We start from the raw sequence: 22,715 nt of genomic DNA on the forward strand, positions 1-22,715 counted from the left end.
TAGGGGCAAGGGCATTTGGGAAGAGTAGAATAAATTCAGGAGCCGTATTTCCTATAATTTTGCTACATACTCGGATCACTAGAGAAAACTTGTCACAAATAAAAATGTGAAGAAATCCTTTCAAAATAACATTCAAGAAGGGAGACTTGGTGGCACAGTGGTTACTCTGCTATGAACCAAAATGTTGATAGTTCAAACCCACCAGGCACTCCACGGAAGAAAGATGTGGCAGTCTGCTTCATAAAGATTTACAGTCTTAGAAACCTTATGGGGCAGTTGGAATTGAACTTGATGGCAACAGGGGTTTTGTTTTGTTTTAGGCAAATGAGTTTTGCACTCTTTGTCTTTTAACCTGCCCTTGACCATCTCCGTCCCATCATTTCTTCCTTTCTGATCTAGAGCTATTTGTCTGAGAATTTTATTCCATTCTTTCTGTGCAAAGCAAAAGTCCTTTTCCTTGCATCTGAGAAGCAACATGTTCAGAAAGATTGTGGGGGTGGAGAGCACGGATGTGGATGGACTCCAGCTCCAGCTGCACCCACACCTGCACCCATAGCCATGGATGGGTTGCTAGGATGAGTCTTCAGAAATCCTGCCTGTGGTTTTTTTCTGAAGCTGGAGCAGGAGGGAGACAAGCCATAGAGAATAGTTTCCTTTCCCTTCCTCTCCTGCTTTAAGGCACAGAGTGTAGTTATAGCACGTCGGAACCTCACAAGAGGAACCCTATGAATTGTGATAACATAACCACTGTACTGATAGCGAAACCACTATCACTGAGCCCTTGCTGTGTGCGAGGCCCCACACTGAGTACATTGCAATTGTTAACGCATTTTCATCCTCCCAGCAACCCCAGGAAGTAAGGCCTCATTTTACTGAAGAGGAACCTGAAGCTCAGAGAGGTTAAGTAACATGTGCAAGATTATACAGTAAGTGGCAGAGCCAAGAGTCAAACCTAGGTGTACTTCAACATTAACTTTTGCTAACTCTGTTACACCGCTTTGCTGATCCCTCCCAGCTTCCTGATACACCTTGTGTGCTTGGTTTTGCCACCTTGCCAAGGCTCTCTGATGCCTCACTCCGGGCATTCAGCTCCTCCTGCTTCTGAGTCAGTCATCACTTCGTTTCCTGGGCCAGTGTGTTGCAGGATAGTGTCTGGGAACCTGTAGTTAGGACAGCAACTCATGTGATTTTGACACACACACAGGACTGAGAACTACTGGAATTGAGGGACACCGGCCCTTTCCACTCATCAAAAAAGGAGGAAGATACTCATCTAAGTGCAACCTTGGAAATTTGTGTATAGGATTAGAGTAGAGAACACAGATTCAAAAGAGCTAGCCTTTCTACTCTGAACATCCCCCAAAGATGTTGGCTCTTTGGGCATTTTTGATATCATGAAATGAAAGATACGTGCAGGTGGTGTGTTACTTTGTGGTCCACAGCCTGTGAGGACCCATTTGGCCACATCAGGGTGAAGGGCTGTCGACTAGAGATAGTCTCAGAAACCAGCCTTTCCCCTTGCTTTTGGATACCTCTTCCACCACCTTCCCTGCTGCTGTGGCCACTGCCACCTCCCAATGAAGTGACTCAACACAGCCCTCCTGGGCATCCCCAGGCGTGGCGGCATCCTGGGTCAGGGTGATCTGCCTCCCTGTGCTTTTCCTGACCCCTGGACAAGGATGTTCTAAGGCAAGGAGTTAAGGATGCTCATTTTCCCAGGCACATCTGTATTTGAATTAAAATAATCCTCTTTTGGCCTCACAGGATTTCTAAGAATAGGCTTCTTTTGCTTGAGTTTTAAGCAAGCCGTTCTAATGTGAAGATACTTGGCCAGGGTATGTGCCTTTGCCCCAAACTCCAACTAGTGCTGCCCAGAGGAGGGGCTGAACTGCTCAGAGCCGTCACCTTTGCTCTCCTGATTACCACTGCCCCAGAAGGTCTCTGCCCAGCCAGCGGGAAAATCTCTGACTGGCCTGCGAGATAGTTGAGGAACGATAGTGACTATTCCCTTTCCACTTTCGAGTCCAGGAATCTAATAGGAGGTGAGACGGTGAGTCTTTTCCATTGGTTCTCTCACACTTTTAATCCTTTAACTTCTTTCCTGTTTCACTTCATTCTCTTTGACTCCTTCAGATTTTTTTTTTTTCCCCTGTATTTATCTGCTACACCAGTTCTATACCTCATCTCAATATTTTTTTTCATCCTTTAAAACTTGATTAGGAGCTCTGGTAGCATAGTGCCTAAGGCACTTGACTGCTCACCAGAAGGCTGGCGGTTCAAACCCACCAGCCACTCCTCGGAAGGAAGGTTGGGCAATCCTACTTCCGTAGCGATACTGCCTTGGAAACCCAAGGAGGGGTCGCTATGAGTCAGGGTCGACTCAACGGCAAACAACAACAACAACAACAACAAAACTTGATTCCTTTAACCAACACGTACACAGCTTTGTGAGTCATTTCCCAAGCTCCCGGGACTTCCTGATGTCAGGGCCCCATCTCTCCTTTTGATTATTCCTCCTTTTCCATCCGACTCGGGCTTTGTATCCAACCTTACACGTCTCCCTTTTCCTTTGAATAATTTGATCTGTGATGTGTGTGTATGTGTGTGTGTGTGTGTGTATAATTGTGCCCTTCATGCTTCCTTTTCCCAGGTGTGTGTGAGAAAACAGGAGAAGCAATGAATTTGAACAGTAGAAAAAGGATTGTGTTAAAAATAAGCCATTAATGTTGTGAAAATAATTTTAAGCTGAAAGGCCTAAGAAATGCATAAAATTGAAATGTGATTGATGTAGGCAAGTGATGTCACAAAGGATGCTTTTATTGCCTCATTTTGGGTCAGTTACACACTTTTTGTTTTAGAATGGCAATTCTCAGCCAGCCCTTTTTTCTAGTTATTTCTAAGGTAGTTATAAATACAAACAACAGAAAAACAAAACAAACAAACAAAAAAAAAAAACAGCAGAAAAAGTGTTTCAGAAGCTCATTTAAAGTCTCTGTGGTTACAAAGGCAAATATATGACTCCTGGCAGTTTTAGGGGAGTAGCTGTCCCCAAATTGGGCTTCTAAGGACAAAAAGGCAATGCTCACTTGAGAATCATTGGTATGTAAACATCAGAGCCAGCAGGGGCCTTCCGGGCCCTGAAGTGAGCTGTTCACGCTGTGTAAACCCTGTGTAGTGTTGGAGCTTTCTGGAAATCATTGGCACAGGAAGTTCTGCGTCTTGCTGCCAAGGTCTTATGTCCTCTGCTTAGTGCTGTTGGGCCACAACCAGCTTGTGGCTCTACTGCGAGCAAGAATCACAAGACCTTGGCTCAGCTGCGCCCACTCTGGCCTTTTTTTTTTTTTTTTAGACCCTTGGAGAACTAGTGAGGGTGGGATTTTAGATACTGGCTCATCAACAACTTGGGAAATGTTGTGTGTTACAACTGTTAAACGAAATGAAGTGTTCAAACCCCACACATTTCGTTTGGCTAGCTCTAGTGTGTAGAAAGGCAAACGAGTGACCCTTTCCTTCCAGTTACCAAGTTTTCCCATTCACTGGCATTTCTGACTTCATAGCGATCTTGCTCAGTGTGGACTTAGCCTGCCAGGAGAAGGTAGCAGAAGAAGCAAATGGAAGATGTAGCAAGAGTGGCTTAGATGCACCCGCTGTCCCTGGAAACCAGCAGGAGGATTTCTAGGAGGGGGTGGTGGGTAACTCCGAGAACACTTGCTTCATAAGCACCAGGAAGGGGTGATGTGGAAAAGTAGAGCAGAGGCTTCAGGAGCTAGAAATCAGCCTGGCCGACGCTGCAGGGCGAGACTTCAGTCTCAAGACAACACCCTCCCTTGACTCTCCCATAATATTGAAATGGAATAAGCACAGTTTTTCACCTTTGCCAGTACTGGGCAGAGGAAGCTAGTGTGGGGAGGTGGAGTCAGAAAGACCTTGAATCCATCCTTGCTTTGTCTCTGACCCACTGTGTAGCTGAAGACAAGTTTCTTAGCTTCTCTGAGTCTTAGTTTCTTCATTTGTAAAATGAGATAATAATATTACTTACCTCAGAGTTTTTGCAAGAATTAAAGTGAGACTATATTAGTAAATTATCAGCTACTATTAGACGTTTAAGGAGCCCTGATAATGTAGTGGTTAAGGCATTTAGCTGCTAACAAGGAGGTTGGTGGTTCAAACCCACCAGCCACTCCATAGAAGAAAGATGAGGTGGTCTCCTCCCATAATAATTTATAGCCTTGCAAACCCAAAAGGAGCTGCTATGAGTCAGAACTGACTCGATGGTGATGAGTTTGTTTGTTTTTTTTCAAGGGGGGGGCAGCTTTATTAGGCATTTAGAGGAGTTCTGGTAGGACTGTCATTGAGGCATTGGGCTGCTAACCAAAAGGTTGGTGATTCAAACCCACCAGCCACTCCATAGGACAAAGATGAGGAAATCTGCTTTTGTGAAGATTTACAGCCTCAAAAACCCAATGAGGGTCACTGTTAGCTGGAGTCGACTCAATGGCAGTGGGTTTGGTTTTTGGTACCAGGCACTTAATGATAGATAATTATTTTTATTCATAAGCTGAAATATCAATCCCTTTCATTAGATTTATAAGACAAACATCAAAAATGAAAAGAATAAATTACACATCCCCTAGAACTTGTCCTAATTGCTAAGTTGCTCAGATGAGTTTGTACCGCTGCAGCTTGCCCTCTGAAAACCCAGTGAACTGAAATCCAACTACCAGACTCAGATCTGAGTCTGAGAAACGAACGGTTCACGCAGAAAGCCCTGCCCTGGGTGAGCCCTGGAGTCAGATTCCTTTTCCACCAACACTGAGCAAGAAACCACCATTCACACTGCCTCTGCTGCCTTCACCCACCATCTTTCATGTTGCTTCTGCTACTTTTCAAAGTGCATAAATTGTTTCAATCCCTATGCAGTGCTATTTTTTCCATCCTATAAAAACAATTTCTTGTTTTCTAATAGACTTTCTACACTTTTACATTTGAAAGCTCTAGGGAGAAGAAATTTTTTTTTTAAGTGCTCCAGCTTTAAAAGACAAATCTTTGAATATGTTAATGCCTTTTTTTTCCCATGAAAATTTTGCTTCTTACCTCAAGAACGAAGTAATAGTTATACAGTAAAACTTGTAAAAGCTGGAACCCGTGTAAAGCAGAAACCTGTCAGAGAAGGAAAACATAAATATTTTCCACTCAGAGAGAGCCATAGAAAAATGGTAGGACTGCACCTGTCAAAGGCAGAAAATTTGTGAGGTTCAGGAAAACAAAGCAGTCTCCTGGAGTTCCAGCTCCACAGGTTTCACTGTAGATTAACCCTCTCCTTACCATCTGCTGAAGGGCTATAAGTTCTCTACGATTCAGGGAGAGAGGTACAGGGTTTGTGCTGAAAGGCTAGACTAGATTTTAAGCAGTTAGTATACTGCTTTCTAACAAACTAATTTTCATTGCGGGAGGCACGATTTTTCCAATCAAACTTCTGCAGTCAAAGCTAATTTTTAGTCTTCTGGCTTCATGGCATTTTATTGGTACAATAATCAGAAGATCTGTTTTTAAAAAAAAAAAAAAAAAAACTGGCAGCACAAAATTATTTAGAACAGCCTTTCAAAAGACTTATTTCTGGATCCCATCTTATCTAACTCCTTTCCTCCCATTTTTAGAAGCTAACATAAGTAAGCTTGCACAATTGATTTATAGTAGGAAAAACTTGATGATACTGGTAGAATCCTGAGCCCTGCTCAACCTTGATGTTGACTAATTATGCTTAAAGCAAAAGGAAAGCAAAAAAGAGTACCTTAGTACCTGAGACCTTTCTCTTACTCACCTGGGTGAGATGGAGCAGATTAAAATGAGGAGAGGAGTGGGAGGCAGAAGGGGCGGTGGTTAGGAAGCCTGTGTTTGAACAGTGATTAGAATATTAGCAGTATTACTTTCATTGACCTCTCATGAAATATTCTGGCCTGTTCTGCTCTGAAACTTAACATGGTTTGCATGGGGAAAAGGACTTAGTCATGAACATGTTACGTTGGATTCTTTGACCTGCCTTTAGAGGTTAGTTCATGTGCTTTGTTGAAGCTGTTACGGATTGTAAGGACAGAGTTGGGTCTTCATTCCATATTCATGAATTCTGAATTCCAGGTGAGCAAGATAGTAAGAAATGGAAAAGGCTGTTTCAGGCAAACTCATGTTGGAGTGATGCTAGAGAGAGGGCCATCGTGGCTACAGTGACTAAATAGCCTGCATTTTCAGGACAGTCCCAAGTTTAAAATATGTCCCTGTAAGTGTACCTGTGGCCCAGTCTTTAGTTCAGAAACTGCAGGCATTGCCCTATGAGGTTCAGATCTTGTCAGACTCTGCAGATCTTAGAAGCCTAGTGTTCAGCTTCTTTAGGGTTGACTGTCACACCCTCAGAGCTATCACCCACTGTGGAAACTCCCATGAGTTTGATTTGCTCCAGATGCACAGTGAGACACTTTGCAGAGCAGCCTGGATAACCACATCAGCACGCACAGGTGTGTTGGGTTTGAAGGAAAGGAGCCATACTATGTTGGAATCAAAGCAAATAAATGAGGCGGGAGTGGGACCAATAGTTTTTTTCCCAGACTGTTAGCTGGAGAATTGTTTTTATTGAAAGGTATTATATTGTATATGGAACCTTAACATATAAAATAGGTCAAAGCTGAGGTGAGGAGCCAGAAACCACACCGTTTGGGCCTCTGATAGCAGACTCCAAGGTCGCTGGGAAGGGCTCTGTGGAACTCAGCGGGCTACCCCAGGACTCTCCATCTTGGCCTTCCACCGGGCCACCGCAGCCCCACCTCTGACCCAGCCAGGCTAGGAACCCTGTGTTCCAACTTTGGTTGTGGAGACGCTCCTGAGGAGGAGCTTTAACTCTGTGTCACCATGCACTCTTGGTGTCAGACACAGTCACCCCCAGGCGTGGTGAATGTACGCAGGGCCCAGGTCCAGTTTGACGGGGTGAAGTCTCCAAACCCTGCTTGCCTGATGTTCACTGGGCAGTAGCGCCCAGTGCTGGGCTCCCCGGTGTGGCAGGTCTGTAGCAGAGGGAAGCCTGAAACTTGGTTCTCTTACCTTAGAGATAGTTCTGATTACATTTTGTTTTGTTCACCAGATGATGATTCAGATCTGTACTCGCCTCGATACTCCTTTTCTGAAGACAGTAAGTGACTTAGAACTGGTTGTGGGGGAGGACGAGAGGGTGGGAGAGGAGGGAAGATATCATCCTGTTTTCAGTTTCCAGGGGGAGCCATTTGTTTTAAATCTTTCGTATACACTTTGTTTCTCCAGCAAAGTCTCCCATTTCTGTGCCTCGTTCAAAAAGTGAGATGAACTACATTGATGGTGAGAAGGTAGTTAAGAGGTCAGCCACACTACCGCTCCCAGCCCGCTCTTCCTCCCTAAGATCCAGCCCAGAAAGGTAGGTGTCCTCATTGTTTGTTCATTGTTTCACCAGTCAGGGCCTTGTCAGTGTCTTTTGAGACCTAGCAGCCTCCTTTCTCAGGAACATGGAAGCCTCTGTCTTATGTGGACCCAGTCAGCTCTGTGGTTTTTGGCTCTTGTACACAACCTCCCAGTAAAGTGTGATTTCTCTCTGCTGGGTCAGACAGAAGTCAGGTCAGCCTTGTTTTAAGCCTGTACTCTTTCATCTATTAGCAGTGACTTACTCTTTCTGAGCCTCAACTTCCTCATCTGTAAAATGGGGATAAAAATGACACACCTCCTGCCTGGGAATGTTGCAGAGATAAAATGAGATAATGCACATAACATTCGTAGTAATGCCTGCCTCATAGTATCTGCTGGGTTAATGTTGACTGTAACGATTGCTTTTTCACAAGAAAAATCTTAGCTGCAAGATTTGTCATATATTTCTGTAGATTTGTCATGTATTTTGGTATTTTCATGATCTGTGTGCATACTGACAAGACCTATAACTTAAAATGTAATTTTAAAATGAAGCCGCATTTTTTTTAACATCTACTTATTTATGCAACAGGAGCTCTGGTGGTGTAGTGGTTAAAGCACTTGGCTGCTAACCAGAAGGTCGGCAGTTTGAACCACCAGCTGCTCTGTGGAAGAGAGATGAGGTGGTCTGCTTCTGTAGAGATTACAGCCTTGGAAACCCTGTGGGGCAGTTCTCTGTCCTATAGCATTGCTATGAATCAGAATGAGCTCGATGGCAGTGGGTTTGTTTTATCCATGGGGTTTACTTATGTAACACGTATTATTGGGACATAAGGCTTGAGCATAGTTCTAAGGATGACATTTAAAAGCAAACAAACCACTGCTTTCAAGTGGATTCTGACTCATAGCAACCCGCTTCGGGTTTCCAAAGCTTTGAATCTTTACGGAAGTAGATTGGTTTCATCTTCCTTTCATGGAGCAGCTGGTAGGTTCAAACCATATACCTTTTGGTTAACAGCCCAATGCCTTAACCACAATGCCACCAGAGCTCCTTAATGATGCCATTAGTCTTCTCTTAATACCTACACTGAACAACCCCACATCCTTGTATTTAGTTCTTCTACTCTGAAAATGGGAGCTCTGGTAACGTAGTACCTAAGGCACTTGACTGCTAACCAGAAGGCTGGTGGTTCAAACCTACCAGCCATTCCTTGGAAGGAAGGTTGGGCAATCTACTTCCATAGTGGTACTGCCTTGGAAACCAAAGAAGCAGTCACTATGAATTGGGTCTGACTCAAAGGCACATAACAACAACACTCTGAAAATGCCCTGTGGAGCAACCTTATGCCATCTGGACCAGTGTCCCATATTCCTGCCCCATCTTCCACCAGTTCTAAGCACTACAAAGACTGGTTAAACTTTTACTTCATGTGCACATTCAATTTCACACCTTCTTATCTTTTACATCTTCATTAAAAAAGTGAGTGGTTGTTTTTAAAGCCCCACACATACTTAAGTGACATCTACCTGAAGAGTTTGATAATTCGTTTGAAGTGAAGGCTGGGCACACTCATAAACCCTTCATGAGTCCGTCCATCAAGCACCTACCAGGTGATGCCCATGTTCAGATTGAGCTAGGTGTTACAGAAGAATATAAACATAAATGAACCATCACCCCTGCCTTCAGAATTGTGTAATCATGCCATTTGAACATTTTGATAAAATATTCTATAGAAGAATCATAATCAAAAGGGCAGAAAATACAAAACAGAATTTCAAATCCCCATGAAATCCAGAATTTCCGGAGCCATAGAGACTGGATAAAACCCTGAAACTGTTGCCTAGAGATAATCTTTAAACCTTAAACCAGAAACATCCCTGACGTCTTCTTTAAACCAAACAGTAGTTTAGCTTACTTAGTAAAGAATGCCTGCCTTGACTATTGTGCCCTTTTAAAGAATTATCTATATGGGGTCCAATTGGCAGCAGCAACCCAAAAGGTTAGAGGAGAACCTTAGGAACAGTGAGTTTGTGTTCGAGATGGAGGAACATTTTGGGAAAGGGGGGTGAGAGTGGTCGTACGGCTTGAAGAACATAATCAGGGTCACTTGAGTTGCACACGTAGAAACTGTTGAGTTAGTGTATGTTTGTTTGCTGTGTACATTTTCAACAAAAAAATAAAATTACTTTTTTAAAAAAAGTTTATAGACTTGCAGGAGAAACTGAAATAATCACAGTGCAAAACGCAAACATGCATGTGCGTAAAAATGAGTGAAGTGCGTGGCCAAGTCATCCCGCTGGCAGGTAGTGTGCAGGCATTTGAACCCCAGCTGCTGGCCCCAGGTCCTCCATTCTCTCTCACTGCACCGGAGTGAGTGGGAGGGACAGGCATGTCTCGGGAGTGACAGACTCCTGAGAGCAGAGCAAGGTGAAAGGCTTTTCCAGAGCAAGCTTTGCTGCTTCTACCCGCTCCCTTCTTTTCTCTCTCCTCTCTCTCTCCTCTCCGCTTCCCGGTGCCTGGGTTTGAGCACAGGCCACCTTAAAGCCCTTGGTGAAGTGAACACAAAGACTGAGCTGGTTGCGTTGAGAAGGAAACCAGCACAACTAAATTGTTCCCCTCGAGTCTGATTTTATGCTTCAGATATAAATACGCCTTCATTAAATGACAAGTCAGCCAAAGTCAGGCTGTGTCAAAAGCTGATGTCGATTTTCAGGAAAACAGTTCTAATAGGATGTTCTTTCTACAGAAACGATTGGGAGCCCCCAGATAAGAAAGTGGACACGAGAAAATACCGTGCAGAGCCCAAAAGCATTTACGAATATCAGCCGGGCAAGTCCTCCGTTCTGACCAACGAAAAGATGGTAATGTGCATATGAAAGCTCGCTTTGATCCTGATGCTTTGGGCAGTCAGGTTACATTCTTTCCCTGGAGACAGATTTGCTTTGTTTAGAAGACAATGAAACAGTGAAGTATTTTCACCCTTTACATTTTTGCAGGTTTTCATAAAATAAGTCCTGAAAGTCTGCTTCCAAAGAATCCTCTTTATTGTGGCTCATTTTGTGCATGGTTTTGACTAATTTTATTGTTTATACTAATGTCAAGATTGATCTTGCTACTGTCTTGTTTTGAACATCTAACAGTTCATTACTGGGCTGATGATTAACCAGACTGAAGACATTTGTTGATTTTTTTTTTTTTAAATGATTCTTATTTCAATGTGCATCAGTTCTATAGACATCACTAGTGTATCATAAGCTAAATAAGTAATATGATGTTATGAGTTGGGAAAAAAACCAGGCTGTTAGAATATGTCTTTTAAGTCTGACTTTTTGGGCGTGTGCAGTGTTGAAGACTGATTTCCTATTCAGTTTGGCTTATGGCTCCCTACCTAAGTTCACATCACCAAGCAATTAGGGGGGTGGGGAATAAAGCCTGCATAGGCACAGCAGACCACCTGAGTGAGGCGGCCTGTTTTGTGCAGCAGGGAAGAATACTTACAAACCCCTTCGTTTCATATCTGCCAATCGTGCTGCCTTTTAGTAACCTCTCATTAGAAAAAGCTGGTTCATAATTCCAATTGTGGTTAGAAGGATTCTCTTAAGCTCCGTAGACATTGCCACCCTCTACCTTGTGACAGCAGGGTAGAATTATCATGCTGGGGATAGTTTTTTATTAAAACACTGGTGTTACCACACCATGTACAAAAAAAAAAGCAAGCCCCAGAATGTGGGTTCCAATTATTTTCCCTCCACCTTGTCTGCCCTACATGCTTTTAAGGAATAATTGATGTGACTTTTACTAAAATTAAAATGTGACATCTTTAGACACACAAAGGGATGTCATTTTAATTAGGAAAAAAAAAGGTCAGCAGTTCACAGAAATGCTTCAGTTGTCATTCTTCCACTTTTACTGTGTACTGCAGCTTTTTTAAGCACAGAACTCAGAGAAGCGCAGAGCATTTTGCCTCTGACCCCACCTTGGTTGGGGGTGCTCTTTGTGTGATGAAGCTTCTGCTATGGAACAAACACAGAAGGTCGCCTTCCGTACAGGTGTTCCTGGAAAGTGACGCTCTTTGGCTGTATTCCTGGCATTTAATAACAAAACCTGGGACCCACCGAAACAGATCAGGGGCTCTTTGTAGGCCTTTGTGTGGTTTTGTTTCCATAACATTACTTTTGATAGATTACTATTGCTTTGACTGACAGTTTGCCCCTTTTCTTAATTTATTCTTTGTTCCCCTTCCTTTCTTGGTTCCTAGCAATTTATCCACTATTCAGAACAAAGGAAAAAAATAAAGATTTGTTTTGTTTTTTCTTATTGATACTACAGTGGTTAGAAGTATCTTAGTTTTTGGGGTCATTTGTATTGTTTTCATAACCGCCAAAAATACATTTGTCATCCCCCCATGGGGGTGTCCTTTTAGAGGGTAGTAGTGACCATGTAAATTAATTGCACAACACCAAGTAGGTGTTTATGCACAAGAATCTCTTTTGTGTGGTGCCACATCCTTCAGTGGACCCAGTAATGGGACATAAACACTGAAGGTGGGCCAAGGAGGAGCACGATCATCCAATCATTTAATTTAGTGCCTTTCACCCAACTTGGCTCTGTTCTTCCGAAGGCAGGTTTTTCATCTAAGAGAGACATTCCAGTCAAATCTTAATCATTTGATAGGCATTTGAATGCTAACCAGGAGGCTAGCAGTTCAAACCCACCAGCCGCTCCTCGGAAGGAAGATTGGCCAATCTACTTCCGTAGAGATACTGCCTTGGAAACCCAGGGAGGGGTCGCTGGAGTCTAATCGACTTGACGGCAGTGAGTTTGGTGGTTTGTTTTTTTTTTTTTGCTACCCTTCACAATAGTTGAATTTGTCTTTTATTTTAGAATTCCTTTCCCTGCCTTTTTTGCACCATGAACAGAAGTTGGAATATGAGTTACAGTGTGTGAGTTGCCTTTTGGTATCCAGCATCAGAACTGCCAGGATTTGAGTCTTCCCCACTTTTTCTGTTGTTACTGAGTGTGGATAAGTATACTAACTAGTAGCAGATGTAGAATCGGTGGGGGGAGTTTTCTTTTTCAGTTTGAGGTACTCGTGTCTGCTTATGTGCCTGGCAATTTTAACTGCACCCTTCGAGGCACATCTGTAGGTTTTTCTCAGGAAGTGTTGGGTGGTAAACTCTCTGCAGACTGTCCTAGAGCTCATCTTGTCCTTGGAACACACCCAGACCGCCCCAGTCAATGAAACACCTCAGAATCACCCACAGAAAATTTTACAACCTTGATGACCTAAGCCGGCCAGGGCTGTGGCAGCACGGTTCGTAGCAGCTTGAGGGAGGAGACAGAGCAGATGCCCTATTCAGCTAGCGCCCCATGATCGTAGGCTGAGTCCTTTCTCTTCTGGCCTTAGAAATAGAGCTCATTGGTCAGTTCCTGCTTTGTCAGAAATGGCCTTCTCCGAGCTTTGTTCCTGTATACTTCCCTCCAATGCCCCTGCAGAACTTCAATCAAACAAACGTGTATAGATAGAATAACTCTTATATGCTAAGCCTTATATGGGTCCTTGCTCCCACAGTGGGAAGGACAGACATTAAAAATAGTAATCACAGACACAGTATCTATGTTGGAGGTGTAAATCAAGGAGTTTTGCCCAGGTTGACTTCTCCCCAGTTCACAAAGGTCACTTTAGGTTCCTTGCTTGGCATCTGAAGTTTGTCCCTCACTGAGCTTTAGCTCAGTGTCATCTGCAAATGTAATGGGTCTGTTCCCTTCTCACTGGAATAGTGGAAAGAGCACTAGACTAGGAGTTGGACGGTCTGAGTTCTGGGTTCAAGTTCTGACTGTGCCTTTTGTCTTGAGGCAAGTCACTTTACCTTTCGGAAGCTCCTATGAAATAAAAAGCTTACCTGGCGGAAGCAACCTTAGTGAAACATTGAGTGAGAGGGTCCAGTGTGACAATGTGGGTAAAATAGCTGTGAACATTATAAAGTGGGCAGGTGACCATACCCCATTCAGATTTTTATTTAATTAAATTGTTAAGCTGTTCTCCGGCTCCTGTTCCAGCAGCCAAACTGTCATTGAGGAGAATTGGGCATTTTTCTGGGAAGTCACCGGCCTTTTCCAAAGATTTTGACAAGTTGGGAAAGGAGTAGCCTGCAGCACGACTGTGCCCAGTATTGTGGAGCTGCCCTGCCTGCCAGGACAACGTCCTGCTCTGCCGCCAAAGGATGTTTTCTGTTTGCTGCGTAGCTGGACCTGCAGATGGGTTATAAATGGCAAAATCAAATGCACATGTTACTGCTCTGTGGTGTGTTGTGTTACCGTTTTACCTTTATCTCTGAGCAGCTCAAAGGACTAAAGCAGGCTGCTGGGGACCCTCCTAACACACCTCCTGACTTTATTCTCAGCACAGCATTAATGTCAGCAGTAATGTCTGCAGACAACTGTCAGGAATAAAATGGGTTAATTCTTTCAGGACTGTGAGTCCCAAAACGTTCAAGCTTTGTCCCGAAAGAGTTGGTACATTTTATTATTAAAAGGAAAAAAAAAAAAAAAAAGCTAAACCTATTCCCAGAGAGTAGTTTATAAATAGTCTTTGTGAAAATAATAAACATGAAATGAGGTTTCCATGAAACCCTGTCATATAAGGATCTAGAATGTCCCAATGTCTAATCTGTCCCTCCTGAATACTTGTGTCCTTGATGTACTATGCCTCATTCTACTGAAAAAATACTCAGAAATCACTTATTGCAGTGAGGGCAAGGCTTGTCATACAAGATTTAAGCTGTAAGTTGCTAAAGACAGTTCGAGGACGCTCTGTCTGAATGCAAAGAGGACAAACTGTGTTTCAGTATACATTTCCCTCTGATTTCAACTAGTATTTATTTAATTTCAGTTAAAGGATGGTTCTCTGCCATATGTCCAAATCTTTCTCTGCTTATACCAGAAACAGAAATAATGGTAAAGATTCTTCTAAGAATCTTAAAAGAAAGGGTTAATAAAATGTCACTAAGAGAGTTCACGGTAGTTTCTACAATCTACAAGCCAACAAACCCATGCCATTGAGTTGCTCGCAGCTCCTGGCAGCCCCGTGGGTGTCAGAGTAGAGCCGGGCTCCGCTGGGTTTTCAGCGGCTGATTGTTTGGAAGTAGATCACCAGGCCTTTCTTCTAAGGAACCTCTGGGTGGACTTGAACCTGCAACTTTCCTGTTAGCAGCCACGTGCATTAACACTTTGCACCCCCAGGGACTCCACATGCTACAAAAGAGCTGTCAGTTGAACTGCTAAGAAAGATGGCGCCCAGGAGGAACTGCTTGTGAAGTGCTGAAGACATGGACATAGGCTCCCTCCAGGCAGTCCCCTACCTTGTGTGTCGTAGCCCCGGGATGTGAAGTTTCTTGTATCATGTTTTCAGTCTAGGTAGAAAATTTTTACATTTCATATTTATTATTGGCAGAAATCTACCTTTTTTTTTGTTTGTTTGACTATCAAAGTTTTTTGGAATTTGTATATGTGATTGAGTTAAGCTACAAGCCTCAAACCCTCTTGTCTCAGTGAGTATATCTCCAGTCTGTTCAGGGGAAGTTCTGATTTGCTTTCCAGGCACCCATTTTCCAACTTATTATTTCCAGAAATGTTTATTATTCCACAGAATAGGGTATCGGAACTTCATAAATATTCGATCAAATATGAAATCCCATGGAATCAAATTATCAGTCTCTAGGTGCTACCTCTTTGAGCTATATAAATGAGAAATCTAACATAATTTTGTAATATAACACGGAAGTTTTTTCTGCGCTGTTCTGTGATCTGTCTTGTCCAGCTTTTTCCTCACTTTATTTTGTCCTAGTTCTTTAACATGTATTTGTTAGAACACAGAGTATTCTGTCTGTATTCATCCCCACGGATGCTTGTTGGAAATATGTTTTTTTTTTCACTTGTGTCCTCTGTTTTTACTTATATCATCTTTCACTTTACTGTGTACAAGACATGGTTTCTCACCTACTCATGTGCCATTAAAGATGCAGTATTAACAGATTGGCTTTGATAAAGTGTCCGTATTTGCGTTTATTTTGAAAACCTTAAAGCAGCCTTGCAAATAAGTACTAAAACTGTACTAGCCCATAAACGTTGTTTGCTCTGCTCACCTGGCATAGATGGCTAAATGTTTGGTGTACTCACCAGGTTACTCACTTGTAACTGATAGCTCTTTGTAAAGAGGAAATAAGGGCTTTCCTTTTCCCATGGTTCTGAAAATTGTTGGGGAGTGCTCTCGTGTCCAGCTCCAGGTTTCTCGTGGAGGGCAGCAGTGGGGGCAGAGGCTGCATCTGCAGTCCATTTGCCTTCTGCTTTGAGACTGAGAATGATCACTCACTGCTCCCTACCTCAGTTTCCCCTTTTTAAACCATCCTCTTCCAGTGTTTTAGCTTCCTCTAGTTTTTTGCTTAATGCCAGTCAAAGTGGATGGTTGCTGCTGTTAAATGCCCTTGGTATATGCCCTGGAAACCACTGCATCTCTACTGGCCTGTTCCTATGTAATCTTTGCATAATGTTATCCTTCTCTCTCTTCCATTTCCCTATCACCAACCCCTATAGAGTCGGGATATAAGCCCAGAAGAGATAGATTTAAAGAATGAACCTTGGTATAAATTCTTTTCGGAATTGGAGTTTGGGAAACCGGTAAGTTTAATAGCTTCAGTGGTTATAGACACCTTTTTAAATGATGCTGTTGATGCACTGTTGCTGCTAACGAGTCAGAGCTATTCGTGAGGAATTCAAGGAGTGAGGAGTCGCCTGTCAGGCATCAGTAGTGTGCACTCTCACTGCAGCCTGTGAGGGCTCCGTTGCTTTACTTGCCCAGCGAAGGGCAGTGAGCTCTGCAAGTATTTCCTGCCAGAATAGCCCAGAAAGACACAGTCACTGCTTTTCTTAGGACCTCCCACCACCAGGAGCCAATATCAAGAGCCTGTGGGTGGCGTTATTTCAGCAGTTTTCCACTTCCTGACTAGTTTGTATGGCCTACTGATGACAGACAGTGAGCGGCATTACACACAGAGAGGACTTGCACTGTCACTGGTTTAAATGGCATTTTTTAAAAGCATATGCAAGGGTAGGGCCCAAACAGGCCAGCAGGAGCCTCTCTATGCAGGTGTGACCCCTTATGCAACCGCATTATAAGTGACTTTCAGGGAATGGTTTCTATGAGTTAGGATAATGCTTCCCAATATATGAAATGGAAGCTAGGAATTCTAGCAAACTTAAATGTTCAGCCTAATGTTCGACAGCTTCCCAGTGATGCCTCTTAGTTGGCTTTGGTGCAAAATGCCTTTGGCCCTTAAGGGAGGCTCTTCTTAGCCCTGCACCCGAAGCAGTTTTCAATCCGAGGAGAGAATTGGGCTCATTCTTCCATTAGAGATGACTGGAAGCTGAGGTTAAAACTCCAGTTAAATCCTAATTATTCCAACTAAAAAAAAAAAAAAAAATCAAAAGTAAGAAAAAAATCTATAGGCTGAATGAGGAGTTTTGTGTGTAAAAGTGAAACATTTTTTATTAGATGTTTATATGAGACTTTAAACGTTGAGTCAAACATCTGAATTACTGTGGTTTAGGATGATAGTTTTTGGCAGATAAGAGTTAACTTTGTATTTCAGTAAAATATTAACTTCTATAATACATACTTTTCATTAACACTAAGACAAAGAGATATCAAACTGGAGCCCCAGAAGTATAATTTCAGTAAGCCATGCTGAGCTGCATTTGAGAGCTCAGGCATCTTCTGAGTTAAGGGCACCTGACTTGCAAAGATTCCGCTTTTAGGAACAGGTTTCTCCCTGCTGGCTCTCTCCTAGACCGGTCTCCAGCTAGGAGCCAAGCGATCATGAATGAACAGCACCCCCTAGTGACCAGAAGAGAGGAAAGCGTCTCACCCAATACCTGCACCATCTCCTTCCTCCCGCCTCCCCAACGCTTTTGGTGCGCCTGCCGTTTCTCCTCATTTCTCTCCCTTTTTTCTCTGCTGTTCACCGTATGGACATCAACTAAGTCTATCTTAGGCAAAGATAAGTCTTCCATATGCAAATATTTGACAGTATTCTAATCATTATTCTTTTAAATAAACAAAGACTGTTTCTTTTAATATGTATATACTTCCAAAAGGAAAATTTAGAAATCATGATTGATGTGTAACAACAATGCCATAACTTCATCAAGGAAATCAAAAGCTACTAAGTTTGGAGTTAAATTATAAACAAATAGTCGATACCACTGATTTTTTTAAAGTCCCTTTTAGAATCCATAAACTTGTAGCCATCTCTCCATATGCCTAATAATTAAACTAGTTTTCATCTGAAATACTAGCTGTTAGGAGAAGTTATGAAATTTTTTTTTCTAATTAATTATGTTTTTTTTTACTAAATCTATCATTGCAAATAATTTTATTCTATTTTTGTTAACAATAGACAGTCTTTCAGTCTCAGCTTACATGGAAGAGGCTTCTGGGAATAGCTTGGTCGGTTAATACTGCTTCTACTAGAAAATGTGGTCTGAGCACCATACAACCAATTCAGACAAATGTTAGGAACACAATCCATTTGCATATTGAGTTCTTCTTACAGTTGGTATCTCTACCCCACTGATGTAGCTGCCTCTTAATATTTAAAGACTTAGAGATGCTTTTCCAAAATAGCATTTGCTCTGAAGGCAGCTGCATTCCTTACACAGACTTCAGAGTCCGTCTTAATGGGACTGCTCCTTTTATGTAGGTCTTACGTTAAAAGAAAACATTCTTGAAGACTTACCCAAATGGCTTCACATTCATATGCTGAGAAATTGCACTGAGATGAATGGTTCCAAATTGAGGACTGGCTATTACTCCCAGTGCTTGGGAAGAAGGTGGGTTGGGGAGAAATTGTCTGTTCTCTTCAGTTCTCTTTCAACCCCAACCACTGTGGACCGCAGAAGAGGAGAGACAAACGGCAGTGGTCTCCATCGTGCAGGTCGTTTGGGGAGCATTTTAGCCATTCAGACTGCTCCCCAGCACCCCCAGAGCCGTGGAGTCCACTCTGACTTGTGACGGCCTGATGTGTGTCAGCAGTGCCATGCTCCATGGCAGTGCTGGTTTTTCCAGAACTGGACCTCTAGGCCTTCTCCTGGGGCACCTCTAGGTGGGTGCAGACTTGCAGCCTTTCAAACAGCAGCTAAACGCACTAACCATTTGTGCATGCAGTCCAAAAGGAAAACGAAATGAAAACCCCTATCAAATCGTGTGGCTCATCGCTTTGACTTTTTTTCACACCAGCTTGATACACCCTTCCCTCCATCGATCTAGTGGAGCCAGAACTTTGACACTAGGCATTTGCCCTTCAAGCCAAAGCAGAGCTAAAATGTCAAGTGAGACTGTAATACCTTTTAGCTCTAACAAATTGTTGTAGAATATATTTCAAGATCACAGAGACTATATTTAGGAGTATTTAAAGCTGATTTAATTTCTAATTGCTTTCTTGTCATTTGTAGTAAATAATTGACTTTAGGAGTACCATATGTGACTTTAAAAGTCTGCTTCCAAAATGGACAGTCCACGTGTATTAAGTGCCTAAAGATAAATGATAATTATTAACATCAATTACTTTATAAAATACAGAAGGTACAAATAATAGGGATGATACGCTGACCAGTTGCTGTCAGTGATAAACACACCTTGGATTCAGGTCACTTTTCTTAGCAGATTCATTAAAATGAAGCAAGGCGGGGAGGGGAAATGCTTCCACAGAGTTGATTATAATGAAATTTGCACACAATTCTAGGAGCTGTAAATGAGTGAGCCCTTTTTCTCCTCTTCCTAAACTAAAAACTCACTGCCATCAAGTTGATTTCAACTCATAGTGACCTCCATTGGGTTTCTGAGGTAGTAAATCTTCACGGAAGTAGATTGCCCCATGGACCATGAACCTTCTGGTTAGCAGTCAAATGCCATAGGCACTGTGCCACCAGAGCTCCTGTCTCATCTCCCCACAGGCCACCAAATAGGAAATCTCGAGTATAAATGGGGAGCTCAAGAGGTTCCACCAAGTGGTGGAGTAAACACTGAAGCCAAGTTCCAGAGTTAGAATTGACCTGTAATGTAACATCTTAATGTCCCACCCTCCCACCACTTCCTCATTAAACTTTACATCGTTTCTTGACATATACATGTTTTAGAAATTCACCTCTAATACTAACATGAGAGATTTTAAGAGAGAAAATAGAAATAACCTCACAGTGTACACTTTAAGCTCCAATTCTATTCTGTAAGGGGAATGGAAGGTATGTCTATATCAGTAACAGTGCTTTCAAATTCTGTCTGATCTGTAAAATGAGAATTTAGAAACTACTAGTGTGAAATTGTGTAGTTATGCAGTGCAGTACTTAACACCCATTTATTTTATAAATGGATTTCATTGCCACAGAAGGGGAGAGAAACCACGGACAGACAGCGTTTAGTTCAGCTTACCTGATGGGGGCCAGATCACTAAATTTACACATTAGTTAAAACATAATGAATTTTACAGTGGGAAAGACTGCTTCAAAAATGTAGACGCTCCAGTGTCTATCTTAGTTGGAAAAGCACAATGAGGAACTGACATCTTTTTTGTTGTTGTTGCTGTTGAAATTGGTGTCAATGCTTTCTTTCTCATTTTTTTTTTCTTTAAGTTTTTTATATTTAGGTTCCGACGGTTACTTACTCTTGAGACACAGGATAGGAAACAAGGTAGCTAGTGTCTCCAGCTCCAGGTTCTCCAGGGCCTCTCCTGGAGGCAGTGACCTTAGGTGACCTCCTAGAGTAGCCCACCCCTTTTACTTTTGAGTTCACCTCTGTGTGTTGATATGATTCTTCGAGTGTGTCCCCTTCTGTTTGAACAAGTCTCTGGGTTTGTCTTTATGTCTTTATGCTCATTTCTTCATTTCCTCCTCTGCTTCCCGTCAGCCTCCCAAAAAGATATGGGATTATACTCCTGGAGACTGCTCTATCCTTCCTAGAGAGGATAGAAAGGTAATTCTGCTACGCCCCCTCGGGGGATGTGTGTGTGCTTTCTCGCCTTGCTTAGTGTGAGTGTGTTGTGGGTTTTTTTAATTTTTGTTTTTTTCTTCTTTTTCTAAAATGACCTTTTTTTTTTTTTTAATTTGGGAATCCTTTCCTTTTTTTTTTTTTTTTGGCTTGATGATCAAACTGTTTAACAAAGTCTCTAAGAACCTATACTAATATTTAAAGGTTTTGAAAGAAATTATTTCTTCTGGCATAAAACAATTGTCACATTCACCCTACTTTGGAAATAGAGACCCTAGGGATTTCCTGAAAGGTAGGTTTTGTGGTATTTGTAGTTCTTCTCTTTAGCAAGTAGACTAGATTTTTAGAAGCTCTAATTCTGTCAGGATTTACATTGTATACGCCTAATGTTGCATTCTCTGTTTTCATGTCTCTAACTAATTTCTAGTAAACTCTTGTGTTTTAGTCATGCCATCTTTGCCTTTTTAAAGTATAACACTAAGAAAACTCAGTTTTTCAAACTTAACCTTCCATTCTTTCTCCCTTTGCTCTAAACTAAATAAAACATTCTTTCCCATCTTTTTTTTCTTGACCCAGACTAATCTAGACAAAGATCTCAACCTCTGCCCAACAGAGTTAGAGGCAGATTTAGAAAAAATGGAGACGCTTAATAAGGCACCCAGTGCAAACCTGTCACAGGTATTTCCTAGTTTTTCTCATGCCATCAGTTCCTTTCAAGCTGTTTGTTTTCTTCTTTGCTCATTGGGTTTTGATGTCGTTGAGGTGATGGATGGTTATGCTGATTATTTTAAGTTGCATGGCTTTCTGACTTCTGTTTTAGATTCCTTTTCCTCGAAGTTAATTTTTGCTTGGGTTTCTTTTGAGCTTGGCATCTTCCTTAAAGGGGAGTTTTCAGATGAATGAAGCATGGCTGGTGACTTAAACTAGTCGCCCTCCCCTCTGTTACTCTCTTGCTCCGCTTTCAGGAGGCACCCCTCTTAAATTCCCTTCCTTGGCTTTCTCTGAATTTGCAGGGAGCCAGTTTTGGTGGTTTCCTTGGCTTTTTTTGCAACCCTGGGAGATACCAGCCTCAGAGATCATTTGCAAAAGCAGCAACAATGATTTAAGTGCCTATTAGGCAACAATCATTTGAAACTTCACCTGCATTGATATTTTTAAAGAAGGTTAGGTCAAAATGTGGTTTATTAAACAGTATGGCAGAGAAGAAGTCCAAAGTAAAGGTTGGGGAATGGATTGAGGGGATAGCAAATGTTTGGGGAACTGCTCTCAGGACTCCCTGACAGAACAAAAAAGACAAGGAAAGATATCTTTATAGAAAACAAAACTGCTTTGCAGACACTGCTGAAGAAGTCGGGAAGGTCCACAGACAATGGCAAGAAAAGTGTAAACTGCTAACTGACCTATGTTATAAATGAGCATAACTAAGACCAGGAGGGCCAGATCATGGGCATGAGTAAGTTGAGTATGAAAAGTCATGAGAGTCAGAGACTCAAACTGGGGAAGGGACAGAGAAACTAGGGGATTGTGGCGACAGCCAAGGAAGGCTGGGGTAAGAGGGCAGAAGCGGAACAGCCACAGGCAGATCTGGGGGTGGTGGGGATTCGGGAATCCAGAGTCACCGGAGGATGCAAGAGCCAGAGGAGTTAGTGGTGAGGCCCAGCAGTCTGAACCGCAAGGAAGCAGCTGAGGTGAGACACGGTACACGTGATCGAGGTGATGGAGGAGGGGCCCCTGCATTTCCGGTGGTGCGGAGACCGGAGCCGGGTGCAGCCACTGTGAGATTGAACATCAGAAGTGTAGGACACAATCACAGCTCGTTCTAGAGGGGAGACTGTGGCTACAGGTAAGTCCTAAAGTGGGCCGGGCAGGATGGGCACTCTGAGATGACAGGTCAGCCAAATGCAAACTCAGAGTCACCCAGAATGATCTACAAGACATGCTAGGATGAAGGACGCTGGAGAACGCCTAAGCTGCAGCCTCCCGAGGCCATGAGACATCTTCCCATTAGTCCCTTATGCACATAAGACATGCTGCGCAGGGTCCTATGGCATCAGTGTAAGAAACAGACTTTGCCCTCAAGAGCTTCACGGTTTAGTCAGACACTCGTAAGTAAAAGGTCTCCAACAGTGCACTTTGGTGCTTGGTAAGAGCTAAACTAATGGGATGAGCTGTAATTGCCAGAAGAGAGAGAAATCTTGTGGAAAATCAGGGAAGACTTCTCAGAGGAGTTAGCAGAGATCTCAAAGGGTGGTTAGG

General features: G+C 42.6%; 1 protein-coding gene across 1 annotated transcript in view; it reads left to right on the forward strand.

Annotated features, from left to right (window-relative positions):
- Positions 1–22,715, forward strand: part of SORBS1 (sorbin and SH3 domain containing 1) — a 122,154-nt gene that overhangs the window by 43,778 nt on the left and 55,661 nt on the right. The window contains exons 11-16 of the mRNA XM_042780825.1: positions 7,130–7,177; positions 7,306–7,435; positions 10,167–10,281; positions 16,013–16,096; positions 20,379–20,444; positions 21,036–21,137. Coding sequence (XP_042636759.1) covers positions 7,130–7,177; positions 7,306–7,435; positions 10,167–10,281; positions 16,013–16,096; positions 20,379–20,444; positions 21,036–21,137 — 545 coding nt within the window. The remainder of the gene's footprint in view (positions 1–7,129; positions 7,178–7,305; positions 7,436–10,166; positions 10,282–16,012; positions 16,097–20,378; positions 20,445–21,035; positions 21,138–22,715) is intronic.

This window comes from Orycteropus afer, unplaced genomic scaffold (assembly GCF_000298275.1).
Source record: "Orycteropus afer afer isolate SDZICR_OR568_19922 unplaced genomic scaffold, OryAfe1.0 scaffold00064, whole genome shotgun sequence".
NCBI lineage: Eukaryota > Metazoa > Chordata > Mammalia > Tubulidentata > Orycteropodidae > Orycteropus > Orycteropus afer.